Here is a 17913-nt window from a genome sequence, read left to right as displayed (position 1 = left end):
CAAAGGCCCAAGTCGCCCCTTGTGGTCGACGTCCATCCCACTTCAGTGGAACACGTCCCACATAACGTACTTGGGGATCGGAGTCACCAAATCACCGGCCAAACTGTATTCCTTTAATATGGAGAAAAACATTAAAACCCTAGACCACTCCCTCACACTTTGGAAACGTCTCCCCCTAACATTCATGGGCCGAGCTAGCTTATTAAAAATGATCGAAGTGCCAAAACTATTATACCTGCTACAAACGCTACCAATTTATCTACGCCCAAAAGACGAGCAGCGGATTAATTTCCTTTATAGATCTTTCATCTGGGGTAATAAAAAAATCGAAAATCTCCTATAAAATTTTACAGCAGACCAGACAACATGGAGGCCTTAATTTTCCAGACATTCGTTCCCTAAATCTAGCTGCGCAATTCCGGGTCATACGGGACTGGGTTCAACATACTGAAATACACACAGACATAGCACTGGACCACCATATGGCCTCTGCCTTATCCCTGCCCAACTTACTACACACCCCCTACACTTCTTTACCCCCGTGGGTGAAAGAAAACCCTCTTCTTCTTTCTACCTGGAAGTCATGGAATAAGATTTGCAAAGTCACCAGCCTCGACCCCCACTCCTCCCTATTCACCACCTTGATAGGGAACCCAACCTTTCAAAAGGATCTTAAAACCTGGTATGATGGGGGCCTTCGCTTACTCACACATTTTATCGACGCCACCACTAAACAACCCTGGACCTTACAGACTTTGAAAGAACCTTACCCCACACTTCAATTTCCATTTTTCGCATACCTACAGGCCCGTAGTTACATAACTAAATACATTCGTACCCTGCCATCCAGTGAATGGGATATCACATTTCATAAGGCCCTACACCTTTCTACTTCCACTAGACACCAAATATCCCTGTCTTACCGCTATCTTGCCTCTTCTATAGACTATAGCAACACAACAACAGGTTTGGCCCGCTGGACCCAAGCTGGGTTGAATTTAGACATCCCTGATATGCTATCCATTTTAGACTACTCGGTAAAAACATTACCCTCTGCTCGTTACATGGAGATGACGTTGCGGGTCTTCCACAGGACTTATATCTCTCCTACACGAGGATTTAAAATGGGTATCTTAGAGTCTGATGCCTGTTTCAAATGTGGGGAACCTGGGGCGGATATAGCCTACTGTCTCTGGCATTGTCCGGTGATACAATCCTTTTGGAAAATAGTGGAGAGATTCGCGGGGTCGTATCTAGTAACTTTTGTACCCTATGAGGCCCTATGGGGAATTTTTGGCTGGACGGACCCTATTAAATACAAATGTGACTGGGGAGCCAGGAGACTTCTACACTTTTTGGCTGCTGCTGCACGTAAGGCCATTCTGCAAGTCTGGAAATCTCCCCATCCTCTTGCCGGCTGTTCCTGGATAAATTACTATTCCTATTCAAAATGGACAGGATGGAGGCTTCTATTCTTAAAGAACATAGAGTGGAGAAATTCTTCACTGTATGGGAAACTTTTATCCCTACACTACCCCTCCGAATTCAGGATAAAAACACACATTTCAAGACACTACGTGGTACCTCACCAGACAACTTGCAGACGACCCGCCAATTTAGAAGCACAAAATGCGACATTACATGGAATATGACTGTTTTTTTGGGCACCTCCTGTGGCACGCGGAGACCCACGGGCAACCCCCTCCCCCCACCTTTTTTTTTTTTTTTCTAAGCTTCCCCTCACTTCTTCCCCCCCCCCTTTTTCCCTGTTCCCCCTCTTGTTATATGTTCGTTTAAAAAATAGAGCTTCGGATAGCTCGCTTAGACCTTCTGGGTCCATTAATAGGGACAGGACCTTGCAATGGCATATCTTCCAATTACACCACAGATGTCATATTTATGTTTCTATGATGGTATACCACTCAAGACTGTTACTGTCTTTTTACACAGTCCCTGATGACATGTTCTTTTCCTGGAGGTTTATGCTATAGTGTGTACTTACTGTGTTAACATTGTATTTATGTTATTATGCCACTACCTGCCTAGACAAGCATGATCTATGTCTTCACTATGTGCCGAAGTTCAATAAAAACAGTTTAAAGAGAATAGTAGAACAATCCGGGTCAAACCACACGGACAACGCAGTACAAAGTCAGGAACACAAGGGATAGTCAAAAAGTCAGGCGGAGGTCAGAACACAAGTAAGTCAGGCAGAAGGAATTAGGACGGGGTTCGCAGGAATAGGACAGGGGGAGCTGGGATCAGAATGAACCAATAGCCAGCGATGACCAACTGGCTTTAACTTTACTTTATACTGGATCAGGAGCCCGGACCAGACACTGATTGGTCCGGTCTCCTGATTCCAGCAACAATACAGCTGCGGCGCTGCAGGCCGAGTGGCAGAGCGATCTGTCACTCAGCCTGCACGGCCGCATCAGCTGTGCTGGCCGGCCGGCTGACTGTCACGTGAAACTGCGGCGCCCCCAGTTACTAGTGACGCCGTTGGTTCTCTGTGACGTCACACGGATCCGGCGGGCGGAGCACCGGCGGGCTCTCGAGCAGGCCGCCGGAGCCGAGCCCGAAGAAGACGCCGCTGGAGCCAGGTCAGGTGAGTTCCTGACAACTTGCTTAACTGACCCCAGGATAGATCTTAGATTAAAAGCAGCTATCCGAAGGTACAAGCGGTTTGGCGGGGGGGCAGATTGTGGGTACAGAGTCACTTTAAGAGAAAAAAAAAATCATTACATACTATACGAAAGCTATACAAAACATTAGAGGACTAAAGTATTAGTTTTAGAAACTAATCCAAACCAATTACCCCCACCCCTTCTGTTTACAGCTCATAGGCTGCCTAAAAGTGAAGAATCTCTTTAGGAATAGTTCTTAGTTACCAGCATGAATGGAGATAGGCATGAAATGATTCATGTTAATGGCTGCATACACAATATATTTACTTAGTACATTACTTTATCACAGAGATCATCTTGACCCACAGAAATTTTAGGTCACATAAGCATTGTTGAAAACAATGGAAACATAAGAACCTTTAATAGACACATTAAAGAAACAAAGCTATTCTGTAATAAAATTCATACTGCTGGATGTGCAGATAGTTTCAGCATTTTCATACTCCATTGAGATATAACAAGCTGCTCGTAATACTCAAAGGCAAGTAACATCGGCCATAACAATTATTTGTTTGTGCCCAGATTTAGCTAAGTTTGAACAGATCTGCTAAGATTTTAACATCTTTGGTTGTCTTACAGTAAATGCCAAACACTGAATTTTGCACTGATTAATTGTTATCTAATATATCTTAAAAGTGTTAAAATGTACATATTGGGAAGGGAATGTGGAGTAGGCTCAAGAACAGTAAGGGCTGGATGTTAATAGCTGAGACGTCTGTTAGAAACCAGGATCAGAGAAAGCTATTGTCCAAGCCTTTAAACACCCTACAAGACACAGCCAATAGAGAGCGAATGCAGCGCATAACATCAGAACATACACATAACACAAGTACATAACATCAGAATATCATATCTAATAAAGATTTACCTGTCGACTGCTCTCTGCAATTTTTTCCAGCCAGTAGTAACACAAGATTCCAATAACTGAAAATTTCAGCAGGACATTTCTGTAAAGACATAATACATTGATATTGTATTGATATTATATTGAGGACATTCAAATATACCTAATAATTGTCAAAAATATGATATTTCCATTACAAAAAAAAAAAAAACCTTACTTTCCGCTGTGTGCTAAACATGCTTTAAATGTATTATGTCCCTTAGTGACTAGCTAATCCTGGCAGGGGGCCCTGTGACTGGGAACTGTAGGCTCATTCTCATTTATCTTGCAGCAAAAAAAACAATCAAGTTATACTTACCTGTCTCAATGCTCAGACAGGGCTACCGGTCACCCCCTGGTCTCCTATCTCTCCCCGTTCCTGTGTTGTCATGCTTAAGAAAGTCCAATTAGTGGACGGAACGCGTGGGGTTTCGGTCACCCCTCCCTGAGACCCCCTGGTCCACCCCGGTTTGGCTATAGTTTGTGTCTTTACTCATTATTTGAGTACTTATGTTGTGCACTGGTATATTCATTTCTTCCTTTATTAGCTTGTTTCATTTGTTGTATCACGGATGGTATTTTTTGTATACTCATGTATAGTCATGCACAGGGACTTTAGTAATCAAGTACGGCTGGTTTTTACACACTGCCATTGATTTTGGAGATTATCTTATACCAGGGATTGTCTTTCCCATGAGGGAGGAAGGGGAGCGAGTTTTTAATTGTTTTTAATTGTTTTTAATTGTAAAGATCGTGCATTTTGTGCTTTCAAATTTATTTGGTGATTTCTAATAAAAGATGTGTATATATAAGTAATTATTTTGATGTGCCAGTCTTGTTTCTATATATCTTGTTTTCTTTAGTAGAGTACTGGTGTTCTTTATATATAGTGACTGTGCACCCTACTGTATTTATATACAAGCTGTGCACTCTGGTATTTCTTATATTATTCCTGTGTTGTCTTGACATCAGAGGAACTATCGGCTCAACCAGTCAGTGACTGCGGGACAAGCCTCAGTCACTGATTGGCTGAGCAGGCATTTTTAAACGGGGAAGTGACATCCCAGGACCGGGAAATAAAGGATACAATTGCATGAACCTGAAAGGTGGCACTGCGTTTATGTTCCCCTGTCCTTCCTGGTATTTTTTTAAGTTTGCCTGGGGTACCACTTTAATATCAAAATATACTATCCTTAGTATGCTTTAATATTGATCAGAAATGCAAAATTATCAAATTACCACTTTTAAATTTGCAGTGGAAAATATGCAGAATATTGCAGACATATTTTGGATTTGGCACTGTTGATTTGGCACTGTTGTAGAATATGTAAACTGAAAGCAAAAAAAAAATCAATGTGAAAAAAATCCACAGTTGAAGACTGTACCATCTTATTGTGGATTTTGACTTACCAATTTAAAGGAAAAGTCTCACGAAAAAAAAACAAAAAAAAAACAGGGATGTGTGGGAACATAATAAAAAAAAGGATACTTACCCATCCCCATGCCTCGAGCTCTGCCTACTGCAACTCCTGCTGCTAAAACATCACATACCCAGCTGATAGATTGCCAGCTCAGCCAATAAGTGGGACAGAACACCGCTGCAGTCACTGACTGGCTGAGTGGGTAATCAACCAGCAAAGCCGTGACATTGCAGTAGCAGAAGCTGGACCCGCACCGTGACATGCGTGGCAGCCAAAAATGACATCCGTGGCTGTTTTCAAGAACGGTGAGAGTGGCGTTGTGGGGGCACAGGGACAGATAAGTATACTTTCCGTATTATGTTCCTGCACCGCCTGCCTGTGATTTTTTATTTTTGTTGGACTTCTCCTTTTTAGGGAAAATCTGGAACATGAACTGACATATCGCTGTTTAAGGCTATGTTCACACAACGTAAAATGTCTATTAATCATGGCTGTTGTAACAACGGCCGTGATTAATAGAAATTCCACGTTGCATTGCAGTTAGAGAGAATCCTGGCCAGAGTGTAAACATATAGTATACACTCCGTCTGGGATCCCTAGAGGCCACAGTAAAAACTGACATGTCAGTTTTGTGCGGGCACTATTCATTGAATAGCGGCTGCAAAACACTGACAGCTCACACATGGAAAAGTGCAGCTCCGGCTGCACTTTCCATTGTGTGCTATGGTGAATTGGCATGTGGGAGCACACTAATGCGTCCGCATTCCAGTTTAATAGAATTGAAGTTCATCCAGCCGGGATTATTTTAACAGATACCGGCCGTTCTGTGACACGGCCGGGTAACAGAACGGCCGGTGTTTTACAGTGTGTGAACCCGGCCTAAATCTGTTTTTTGTAACACTCATACACTTTTTTATGCCTTGGATTTGAATTAAAGTTTTCTACTTTTGATATGGACTTTTTGTTGTGCTGAGACCACCACTTCTTCTACTGTGCTTAACTCTGTACCATAAGTCAGTTTCTACACAGATTCCATGTACGTTTTTTCCATAATGTTGCAGATCAGATTTCAGATTGCTGTACAGTGTGTCCGAACCAAACAAATCTATGTATTTAAAAGCAGCTGCATTTTATACAAATAAAAGCATTATTATTATTATTATTATTATTATTATTTCCTAGAACTTACTTTGACAAAATATCAGTAAAACTACATGTTTTTGGCTTTGTATATGGTAGTGATGCTGCTTTGTACTCCATACATTTCCAAAATGTAAACATGTCCTCATACATTATTCTTACAGTACATTATAGAGTACTTAGTCTTACCTTATAATCACTACGTAGACTTGATGCTGCGGATACTTGAATTTCTCAACTAGTCCAAACATAGAGTAGACCAGAGGCATGATAAGGTTGATGAGGCTAACCACCACAGGGACCAGTAAGGTGGCCGCCTGCTTAGTCAGTTCACTTAACCCTTCATCCTGTTGAGATAAATAAGGGATACAGAATTACATGCTATAAGAAATATGTATTATTGGTTTTAAATACTCAGAAAATCATTATGTACTTCCATACAGAGGCTCACATGCTCAACCCCATGCTGCCTCATGCATCCAAATCCTTAAAGGAGAAGTCCGGCTATTTTTTAAAATTTGTCAGCCAGCAGGGGCAGGGGGGAACATAATAAACAATCACTACTTAGCTCTCCCGTGCCTCTGCAGCAAAGGTTTGCCACCCTCGTTGGGCTCCGGGATCTTCTTTGGCTACAATGTTACAACCCAGCCAGACAGTGACTGGGGCGGGACACTGCAGCTGTCACTGATTGGGGGATGGGGCAATCCATCAACTGGGTCCTGTATTTGCACAGAGACAGGGGAAAAATGTCTTCTGGCAGGGTCCCGCAGCCTGTGACATAGCACTTCAGGGGCATGGGAAGAGGTGAGTAGTGTTTATTAAGTTCCCTCTACCGGTTGACAAAGCACACAGATGTTTGTGGGTTACCTCTGCAGAATCCGCAACTTTTAGGCAAAGGTAGTATACTGCAGCACAGCAGGCAGCTGCCAACCCTGAGGAGAGGATCCAGGCAGCCATGTGAATACTAAGGCGAGCTAGCTTCTGACTCAAAGAGAGTTTTAAAGCTTCCATTAGTTTTTCTGCCAAAATTTCCTAAGCAAAAAAAAAAAGGGAAAATGTAAATCAAAATACAATACAATGATCTGAGATAGCATCAGATGATAAAAAGTAAGACTTATCACTAAGTTATGAAAAAAGAAACCTCATTTAGAACAATGGCAGCAATGCATTTAAAAAAAGTTAGGACGGGGCCATGTCTACCATTGGGCAGTATCCAATCTTTTTTTAACAACACTCTGTAGACGTCTGGGAAGTGAGGAGACCAGGTTTTTTTGGGGGGAGAGTAATGTTGCCCCAATGTTGTCTAATGTAGGATTCTAGTACCTCAACAACCTCAACAGTCCTGAGTCTTATTTATTGGACTTTTTGTTTTATGATATTTGTTTTATGTGCCAAATGTTTTCTATTAGTGAATGGTCTGGAGTGCAGGCAGGCCAGTGCAGATCATGCCGGGCAGCCTCCCTCTCAACCCTCCAAGTACTGTATATAAGAATATGCAATACAGGGGGAACAGGACCCTGCTTTGTATAGCACTGTGCACAGTACTTGATCAGAGCCGGGAAGCGAGGACCAGGTGTTAGATAGCCCTGCAGTTCCAAATACAAACATTGGTGGCAGCAGTGTAAAGTGCTGACAGAGTGCTGTAGTTGGCAGTCCCCTAGTGAGCATTTTACATTTTGGTAATTTGTCTGTGGAGTAGATTATGCACATTCCTGGGTCTCCTAATGTAATGAAGAGTCAATGAGAAGTCGTGGCTCAGCATTTGTGCTGCACTCTGGCACACCTCACCACTGCTTCCTCATCCTTCTTTGTCATGAATAATCTGCTGCCTGGCCTCCTGTTCACTCAGCTATCAGCCAGTATCTGCCAACTGAGGACTGATTTGCAATCAGATATAGTTGCATCTGCTAGCCTGTGTTGCAACTGTGGTCTAGGGGTAAATCACCTGACTATAGACCAGCAGCAGTTTGTATTCTTTGGTTCAATTCCCCTGATAGAAATGAAATATAGTTATTTATTTTTTTCTCATTAGTGTATCATTTTTAAAAGTGCAAAGCTTTCCTAATCAAATCAGCCTTTTTTAATACAATGATGAGGAAAAAAAACGAAACTAATTTGCACCTGATTGGGAATTTTTTGCACTTATAAAAATAATATAATAATAATGAGAAAAAAACTACATTTAATTTCCATCAGAGGAATAGTACCGAAGAAAGAAATGTTACTGGTCTTTAGACACATGATTTACCTAGACCCCAGCTCCAACACAGACTAGAAGATTCAACTATATCTGATTACAGATCAGTACTCTGTTGGCAGATACTGACAGTGTGAGAGAGCAGGAGGCCAGGCAGCATTATTTATTCATGAAGTAGAGGGGGGAAGAAGGAGTGGTGAGAAGAGTGATGCACAAACGCTGAGTGACAACTCCTCTTTGACTCTTCAGTACAGTAGTAGACCCAAGATTACACATAATCCACTCCACAGACAAATTACCAAATGGTAACATGCTCACTAGGGAACTGCTAGCTACAGAACACTGTCAGCATCTCCGGCAGGGCCAGGGTGCTGACAGATTCCTTTTAAGCAATGTATTAGCAAAATAAATAAGTCTTCAAAACACCTCTTAGATGGCAAAGGGGCACCCACAGAAACAAGGTCCTGGGTGCCACTACAGAATCATTTAGCTAATCAGAATTATACCATAATTTTAGCTTTAAGGAAATTACAACTTGTTAATAATTTATTAATTTATAAACTGTAAATAAATGACTGTGGATTACATTGGCGTCCCTCCTTTAAATTGACTTTTGTAAGGAATAAACCAGTTTTTCTTGTTTATTCTGGAAAGACTTCACACAAGTAGTGAATGCTATGACTGCCAGACAATTATTTATCTGACACCCATAAAGTCAATAGATTCTGGGACGTTTCTTACCTTTATTTGCGTGCTTAGATGTCTTCTCTTTAATTTCACAGCCTTTTCATTGTTGATACTGAAATCCCAACTGCACAGAAGTTTAGCAGCATTGCCCGAAAACGAAGCCGGGTTAATAAAGTTATTTCGAAAGGATTTTGCCATGCTGAGAACACACAACAAAGGAAGGGAATGAGTATCACCCATACTGTATGAAATGCTACCACTTACTGATTGCCAGCGGCTCTGGTTCCATGGATTGTTGAATCACAGAGGTTAACCACTTACAGATAACAGTATAACCTAACCTTATGCAAAAACATTAGACGATGGCTGGAGTAGTGGATGGACAAATTGGAAGGGAAAAGAGGGCCAATGGCCATGAGTGTTGTTCCCATTGGTTTTACCTGAAGAACTCTGTATTTTAAGCTTACAATGATGGTGTTCCTGCTAAAGACAGACTATATATAAACTAATTAAAATAATTAATTATTTTTAAATATACAGTACTTATTATTATTTATTATCACCTATGTGTAAACCAAATGGACAAGTGCTGCCGTCCTTTTATTCTAAAGAACATTCTCAGCCTATAGGCAAAGTTAGCTGTAACACAACACAATACTTATTTAAACAGATTTACTTTTTAAACTCTTGCTCACAGTGTCTGCCAAAAGGCACATGGCCTGGGCAATAGGGGTGTAGCTTAGGATGTGACACTGTACCAAAAATGCTAAAGATTCTTGCACAGTTTAAGCCAACTAACAGTTGGACTAAACTTAGACTAGACAAGTTATGAATCTGTGGGTGGGTTCTGTGGGTGAGCCAACTCTGTTAGAGTAGGTCCACATGGAAGGACTTTTTCCATGTGTATTACTGCATGCATACTGCAGATTCAAAGATCTACTGGAGGTTCAGTTCCTATGTGAAAAGTTTCCATAACATGTGGATGAGATTTGTAAAACGGAGCACTACTGCGGATCATACATGTATTTTCTGCAGCATTACATTATGTGTGTATTTACCCTTTCAAGTCCTGTCTAGTCTAGGATTGTAGAGCCCAATGGCCAATGATCTTTGTATCCTTGTGACCCTGTACTAGGCATTAGGTAAATTATTTAAATTGAAATGCTATATTTTATTTGTCACCATTTCACCTGTTAGGCCTCAGTCACAGGGTAATTTTTTTTAATGCAGAAACCATATCAGGTAGCCTGGACACGAATTAGCCTCTTTACATGAGGGTAAATCTACATATAAACCATAACAAAATCCATGGTATAGTGAGTGAAAATCTATGGCAAGAATCTGAGACTAAAGGCCCTATTCCATGGAACGATTATTGCCCGTATCCGGCCGATATCAGACGTTACAGCCGATAATCGTCCCGTGGAATAAGAGGAGACATTCAGCCGACATCGTTCATGTCGGCTGATCGTTGAAGTCGTTTGTCTTTCAACATGTTGAAAGACAAACGACTTATGTAGCGGCGATCTGCTGCCGTCGCTCCGTGGAACAGGAGCGGCAGCAGCAGAGCGCCGCTATATCCTATGGGTTGCCCGGACGAACAGCGATCACCAGGGCAGCCCCCCCCTGCAGCTCCCCCGGCCCTCCCTGGACTCACCCACTCGGCGCTTCTGCGTGTAATAGAGGCGGCAGTGAGCGGGGAACGAGGAGCAAACGAGCGCTGACAGCAATCGTTTGCTCCTCAGTGTCGTTCCATGTAATACGGCCTTAAGCCTCAGATTTTGCTACGAATTCTACGCTGAACATGCCCTTAAAGTGTCACTGTCGTTTGGAAAAACTTCTGACATGTCCTAGAGACATGTCAAAAGTTTTGATCAGTCCAAGTCTGAGTGTTCAGTGTTCAGAGAACGAGCTAATCGCGATAATCTTTCGGTTCGGGATCCGACTGATTGCCTATGTAAGTCTATGGAGCCCAACTGATATCACGTGACCCAGACCGGGAAGAGACTTGCACACTAACGGCCCTATTCCACCAACAGATCTGACGACAGATTATCTGCCAAAGATGTAAAGCCCGACCCGGAACAGACTTTAAACAGAGAACAGGTCATAAAGGAAAGACTGGATTTCTCCTCTTTTCAAATCCACTCCTGGGTTTGGCTTCAAATCTTTGGTAGATATTCTGTCATCAGATCTGTTGGTGGAATAGGGCCTTAAGACCCTGACCAATCAAAACTTTTGACATGTCTCTATGATATGTCAACAGTTTTTCCAAATGACACTTTAAGATGTATCCTGTTGTTCTATTTTTAAACCATAAGATACATAAATTGACCTTTGTTTTTTATTACTTGAAACTTTCTCTATTGCTACAGTTTCCATTATCATTGCCGTAAAAGCAGTCACACAAAACACCTGGCCCTCTTTCAGTAAACTGCTATTTAGCATTTCCTTGTATTTTCCTCTAAAACCAGTAAGAGGTGACAACAACAACATAGGATATCTTGTGACATTGATACCTAAGATGGGGTGGGATATAGGCAGGAAGTGAACAGTCCCTAAACAACTAAAGGGACTGTGACAGACGACTAAATGACTGTGACATGGGTCATATTGTGATTGCTAGATGATTGGGTCAGACCATATCCAAAACAGTATTTTTATTAAAGGGTTAATACGGGGAAAATCTGCTGCTGTTTTCTATGGGTTTTTTTTTTACTGTTCTGTACAGTTCCTGTCTCGGACAGAGGTCGCAGCAGAGAGCACTGTGTCAGATTGGAAAGAATACACTACGGCTCATAAGTACTGGAAGACTGGAGATTTTTAAAAAGAAGTTAATTACAAATCTATATAACTTTCTGAAACCAGTTGATCTATAAGAAAAAGATTTTCACTGGAGTACTCCTTTAAAGGACATGCTGCATTATACTTAACTCTGTAGATTAAAGGCCTATGCATGATCATCAGTACAAGAGAAATGAAACAGTCCCAAATCAGAGGGTCCTGAATGGCGTTCTGCTGCTCCAAATTATATGAAAAACAAACAAAAGTCACTGATAGGTGGGGCTATAGCAGTAATGGTGTTTTATTTGTATAAATTGAAGCTTTCACAGATGTATGGGTTATAAGCCATTATTTCCAAGCTCCTCGCTCACTCAATCTCATCCTGTGTGACTCCTGGTTATGGGGTTTCTTAAGGGACCAGGTCTACCGAGAGAGACAGATCTGAATGACAGCATGTTTGAGCATTTTTAAAACTGAGGGGGACATATTGAACATTTGTAGTGTGATCTGCATAGCTACTTCTATAAGTTTATTAAACGACAATTACATAGCCTGAAGTGCCCGTTGGCTGATTTGCTGCTCACTTGGATCCCCCTGACTTGGGTAACTTTTTTTTTTTTGCGTACCCTATATTTATATAGGAAGAAATCTATCAATCACGGGCAGTAAAAGGATAAAGGACCTACTGGTAATGTCTTAATGCAAGGACACTTTTAGAGGTCCTCAATAGGTCAAAGCTGTTCTGTTAAAGGGAACCTACACAATAATAATTGTAATGTTCTATCTGATCTGTCATAAAAAAAAAGCCATAAAGGTCCCTTATCTAATGTATATGGCCACCCTTAGGGCCACACAGTAGCTGTAATCCCTATCATGCTTCTTCATTAGACATGTTTACAGTCACGCAAGGACATCTTTGTTTAAACACATGGTGGCTTTTTTCACTATCTTAGTTCCCTGACACAGTTCGAGTTATATCTATTTTAGATACAGCTACTGTGATAAGCATTGACCTCTAGAGTGATAAATTCTACACTTGTATAACAGGAACAAGAATAGGAATTTACATAAAAGATGTCTGCCGGGCTAAACAGGACAGATGGTCATGGTCATGTTCATAGAACATATTATGTGTAGATACCCTTTGACAAAAGCCACAATAAGCATGCAATGTAAATTGCTATAGGATGTACAGATACAGCTTTCTTATGGACCTTGCAGCTCTAGGCTGCGTTCACACTACGTATATTTCAGTCAGTATATTTCAGTCAGTATTGTGGTCCTCATATTGCAACCAAAACCAGGAGTGGATTAAAAACACAGAAAGGATCTGTTCACACAATGGGGAAATTGAGTGGATGGCCGCCATTTAATGGCAAATATTTTCTGTTATTTTAGAACAACGGCTGTTATATTGAAATAATGGCCGTTATTTACTGTTATATGGCGGCCATCCACTCAATTTCAACATTGTGTGAACAGAGCCTTTCTGTGTTTTTAATCCACTCCTGGTTTTGGTTGTAATACTGACTGAAATATACTGACTGAAATATACGTAGTGTGAACGCAGCCCTAACATGTACTTAAAGGGGTATTCCCCCCAAGAACTAAAAAAATAAAATGCTCCCAAACCTAGCTGTTCTTACTCACCAAGTCCCCCTGAGTATTTTGAGCCGTCTCCCATCTTTCTAGCTGCTGTCGTTCCTGAGTTACAAGTTTTTCTAAAAGCCTATCTATATCCAAGATAGGAAACTACATTACCCATCATGCAATGCTTCTGCCTGATGATGGTGAAGTAGCAGAGCTGAGACAATGAAGGAGATGATGACAGTGTAGCAGAGCTGAGATGGCGGTGTCGGTGTAGCAAAGCTGAGTTGGAAGTGACGGTGTAGCAGAGCTGAGTTGGCGGTGACGGTGTAGCAGAGCTAAGTTGGCGGTGACGGTGTAGCAGAGCTGAATTGGCGGTGACGGTGTAGCAGAGCTGAGTTGGGGATCCCGGTGTAGCAGAGCTGAGTTGGGGTGAACGTGTAGCAGAGCTGAGTTGGGGGGACGGTGTAGCAGAGCTGAGTTGGGAGGAAGGTGTAGCAGAGCTGAGTTGGGGGGACGGTGTAGCAGAGCTGAGATGGCGGTGACGGTGTAGCAGAGCTGAGATGGCGGTGACGGTGTAGCAGAGCTGAGTTGGCGGTGACGGTATAGCAGAGCTGAGTTGGGGGGAAGGTGTAGCAGAGCTGAGGGTAAGGTGTAGCAGAGCTGAGATGGCGGTGACGGTGTAGCAGAGCTGAGATGGCGGTAACGGTGTAGCTGAGATGGCGGTGACGGTGTAGCAGAGCTGCGGTGACGGTGTAGCAGAGCTGAGTTGGCGGGGACGGTGTAGCAAAGCTGAGTTGGCGGTGAGGGCGTAGCAGAGCTGAGTTGGCGGTGAGGGCATAGCAGAGCTGAGTTGGGGATCCCGGTGTAGCAGAGCTGAGTTGGGGTGAACGTGTAGCAGAGCTGAGTTGGGAGGAAGGTGTAGCAGAGCTGAGTTGGGAGGAAGGTGTAGCAGAGCTGAGTTGGGAGGACTGTGTAGCAGAGCTGAGATGGCGGTGACTGTGTAGCAGAGCTGAGATGGCGGTGACAGTGTAGCAGAGCTGAGATGGCGGTGACGGTGTAGCAGAGCTGAGTTGGCGTTGACGGTGTAGCAGAGCTGAGTTGGGGGGAAGGTGTAGCAGAGCTGAGGGGAAGGTGTAGCAGAGCTGAGATGGCGGTGACGGTGTAGCAGAGCTGAGTTGGCGGTGACGATGTAGCAGAGCTGAGTTGGCGGGGACGGTGTAGCAGAGCTGAGTTGGTGGGGACGGTGTAGCAGAGCTGAGTTGGCGTGACGGTGTAGCAGAGCTGAGTTGGCGGTGAGGGCGTAGCAGAGCTGAGTTGGCGGTGAGGGCGTAGCAGAGCTGAGTTGGGGAGAAGGTGTAGCAGAGCTGAGTTTGCGGTGACGCGGCGATTGCGAGGGGCGGAGCTTGTCGCTGGCGATCTCGGGGGCGGAGCTTGCCGCGGGGGCGAGATTGCCGCGGGTGATCGCGGGGGCGGAGATTGCCGCTGGCGATTGCGGGGGGCCGAGCTTGATGCGGGTGATTGCGGGGGCGGAGCTTGCCGCGGGCGATCGCGGGGGGGGGGTGTTGCGGGTGAGTGAGGGTTGCCACGGGTGATGGGGAGGGCGGGGGGCTGTGTGCTGCGGGTGAGTGCTGGACGGTGCAACGGGAGGCTCTGGACACAGAGGGTGAGCTCTGGGCTGGGGGTGACCGGGTGGCTGCTGTTAGAGAGGGATGCAGTCACAGCTGCGCTGATCACTGTCTCCCTCTGTAACAGCAGCCACCGCATCAGTATTCTCAGTCACTTCAATGTGCTGGGACTGAGGACACGTGATGCCGTCTCGGAGGGTGGGGGCCAGGAGCAGGGAGCGTGTCGGGTTGAACTGAGGTCTGATGATTCTCTGCAATCTGTGGGGGTGAGTGCAGCTGGATAACAGCAGAATCCTTAATAACTTTATATTGGAAAGATGGAAAGCTACGGGTGGGCAACGTATTAATGCAAAAATAATTTTGGGGGGAATACCCCTTTAATAAGTTAACAATTGCATGGTTTTTAAACATCTTAGGCCTTTGGTCAATAGTTCTTTGTTAATAGGCTGAGCATGAAGTGCCCACCTCCTGAGACCACTAGTGATCCGTGGCAGTAAGTGTTCAGTTTACCTGCTATATCAACGTACTGTACAGTGTCTATTGGAATAAACAGAATCTATGATTCAGAAAAATATAGATCCTCTGGGGTGAGAGATGTTTTTTCTTTTTCAATAGTTTTTATTGGGTTTCTCAAAGTAATTATTACAAACCATGTGCAAAACCTTGGCCAAGAGATAATGGTCCTGAACATACAGTACAATACCCCTTCATCCTCCTGCCCTTCCATCATCATACTACTACCCCTTTCATCCTCCTGCCCCTCCATCACTACTACTATTCCCTTCAGCATCCTCCTGTCCCTTTATCATCATACTACTACCCCCTTTATCATCATACTACTACCCCCTTGATCATCATACCACTACCCCCTGTATCTGCATTTAAAAAAAAAAAAAAAAAACTCACCTGTATGGCCCCCCAGTCACTCCTCTCCCCTTCCTGTTCTGCATGAGGGATGTAACTCGTGTTGGCAGGGGGCGGGGCTTCCCGGAACATACCCGGGACATGGATTTGCTGGGGCTGTCTCCTCAGAATGGGGACAGTCCCGACAAAACTGGGACTGTTGGTAACTATGAGCATAGGCTTATACACATTGCTATAAATAGCTGAACAGGCAGTCATAGGTCATGATTTCTGAACATTGTGCCAGAGCAGATTACCAGATCTAGGTGCCATATGCACTTTAACCCCTTAAAGGCAATGTCTACTAAAATATGTATCAATAAACATACTTTTCAGGGCATCAGGTTGTTTATTACCCAGTAAGAACTTATGTCAATTACCTGCAATTACATCTTTTACAATTCCCTCACAGAACTATCACCCCTAGATCAGAGATACCTCTCGGTAACAAGTCTTAGGTCATACACACCTTTTTGCTTTTCACAATTATCAACCAATAAATAATTAACTGGATGTCTTAAAGTCCTTAGGGCTGTAAACTGCATAACGCCAATCAATCGCCATAATGTTTCTTCTGATACTCTATTCATTCAAATCAAATTTATGTTGGTCTAAATAAGTCAGTGGGAAGTAGATGGAGATCTGGACTATATAGCAGTGGGCAATGTATTGCATGTTTATAAAAGCAATAGAAGTTCAGCGGAAGTAAGGTGAGGATCCCTGCACTCCAGACGTGGTGATTAAAACATAACTTTTAATGAAAATAGAGTACAACATGGTTCGCAAAGAACGACCGACGTGTTTCACAAGGTTGAGCTTAATCATGGTCTGACTGTGTTTAGAAAATGGATAGGTTAAAAACACAAGGCTACCAATGGAAGAATGCCAGGTCTTGTAACGATAATAAGTTGAATGACTAAGGAACACAATATACTTGCACTAACCCTTAATATACTTTTCTTACACTGCATATATGTGTGCTAATTAAAGGGGAAATCGGGGAAAAATTATAGTTTGTTTATAAATAATGATATAATGAATCGTTTTTGAAATTTAAACCCCTATATCTGCAAGTATCTAGGCGAAAGATAACTTCTGCTTCATTGTGTAATAAACACTTTCGCCAAACTCCTCCCCTATGTGGTTTGCTGACTAATAAAACCATAAAAGCTAAATGAGTCAAGGTTGCCGTCATGTGCTCCCAAAAAATGTTTAACAGCTCCAGAAGCATTGGCTACTTGTTTTCTACGGATACCTGCTACATGTTCGCTCATGCGGTGTTTTAATTTTCTAATTTTGCAGCCAACATATTTAAGGTTGCAACTGTTGCATTGTATTATGTTTATAACGTGATTGCCCTCACAATTAATAAACTCCGCTACGTCATAAGATTTTGTGTTAGAGCTATTCATGTAGCGTTTTTTTGTATCAGTGTGAATACATACTTGACAACGATTGTGGCCACACCTAAAGTTGTCTTTCACCTTCAAGGTGTTGGGTGTGGAGGATCCATGATACATACTAGGTGATAAAATGTCACCAAGTGATTTGCCTTTTCTGGCTACGCATCTATGGCCCTGTTCTAAGATTTCAGAGAGGATATCATCCTGTCTAAGTATTTGTACGTTTTTGTATAAGATTTGCGTGATCTGATTGAACTCATAACAAGACGTGGCATTCTTCCATTGGTAGCCTTGTGTTCTTAACCTGTCCATTTTCTAAACACAGTCAGACCATGATTAAGCGCAATCGCGTGAAACACGTTGGTCGTTCTGTGCGAACCATGTTTTAATCTATTTTCATTAAAAGTTCCACACCTTACTTCACCTTATTTCATATCTTACCATATAAAGAATTTCTTGGTGGTCTCTCCCCTCAAAAATGCTAAAATTGCTATTATTGTTGGTGGATAGCGCCATAACAGTTGTGGAACCCCCCAAATTGGTGCCATAGGCCCAGCGACATTATCTATGTGTAGGCCCCACACCTCTGCAGC

At 42.9% G+C, this 17913-nt stretch overlaps 1 protein-coding gene across 4 annotated transcripts in view; it reads right to left on the bottom strand.

Annotated features, from left to right (window-relative positions):
- The window catches only part of TMC5 (transmembrane channel like 5), a 69234-nt gene that overhangs the window by 16630 nt on the left and 34691 nt on the right, over positions 1–17913 (bottom strand). For all 4 annotated transcript variants that reach the window (XM_069983756.1, XM_069983757.1, XM_069983758.1 and 1 more), the window contains 4 exons: positions 9070–9214; positions 6999–7163; positions 6321–6478; positions 3556–3634 (listed from right to left, as the gene is read on the bottom strand). In XM_069983756.1, the coding sequence (XP_069839857.1) occupies positions 3556–3634; positions 6321–6478; positions 6999–7163; positions 9070–9214 (547 nt within the window). The remainder of the gene's footprint in view (positions 1–3555; positions 3635–6320; positions 6479–6998; positions 7164–9069; positions 9215–17913) is intronic.

The sequence above is a fragment of the Dendropsophus ebraccatus genome, chromosome 9 (assembly GCF_027789765.1).
Source record: "Dendropsophus ebraccatus isolate aDenEbr1 chromosome 9, aDenEbr1.pat, whole genome shotgun sequence".
NCBI classification, from domain to species: Eukaryota; Metazoa; Chordata; class Amphibia; order Anura; family Hylidae; genus Dendropsophus; species Dendropsophus ebraccatus.
The sequence above is the reverse complement of the archived record's forward strand: the minus strand, read 5'-3'. Positions and strand labels throughout refer to the sequence as shown.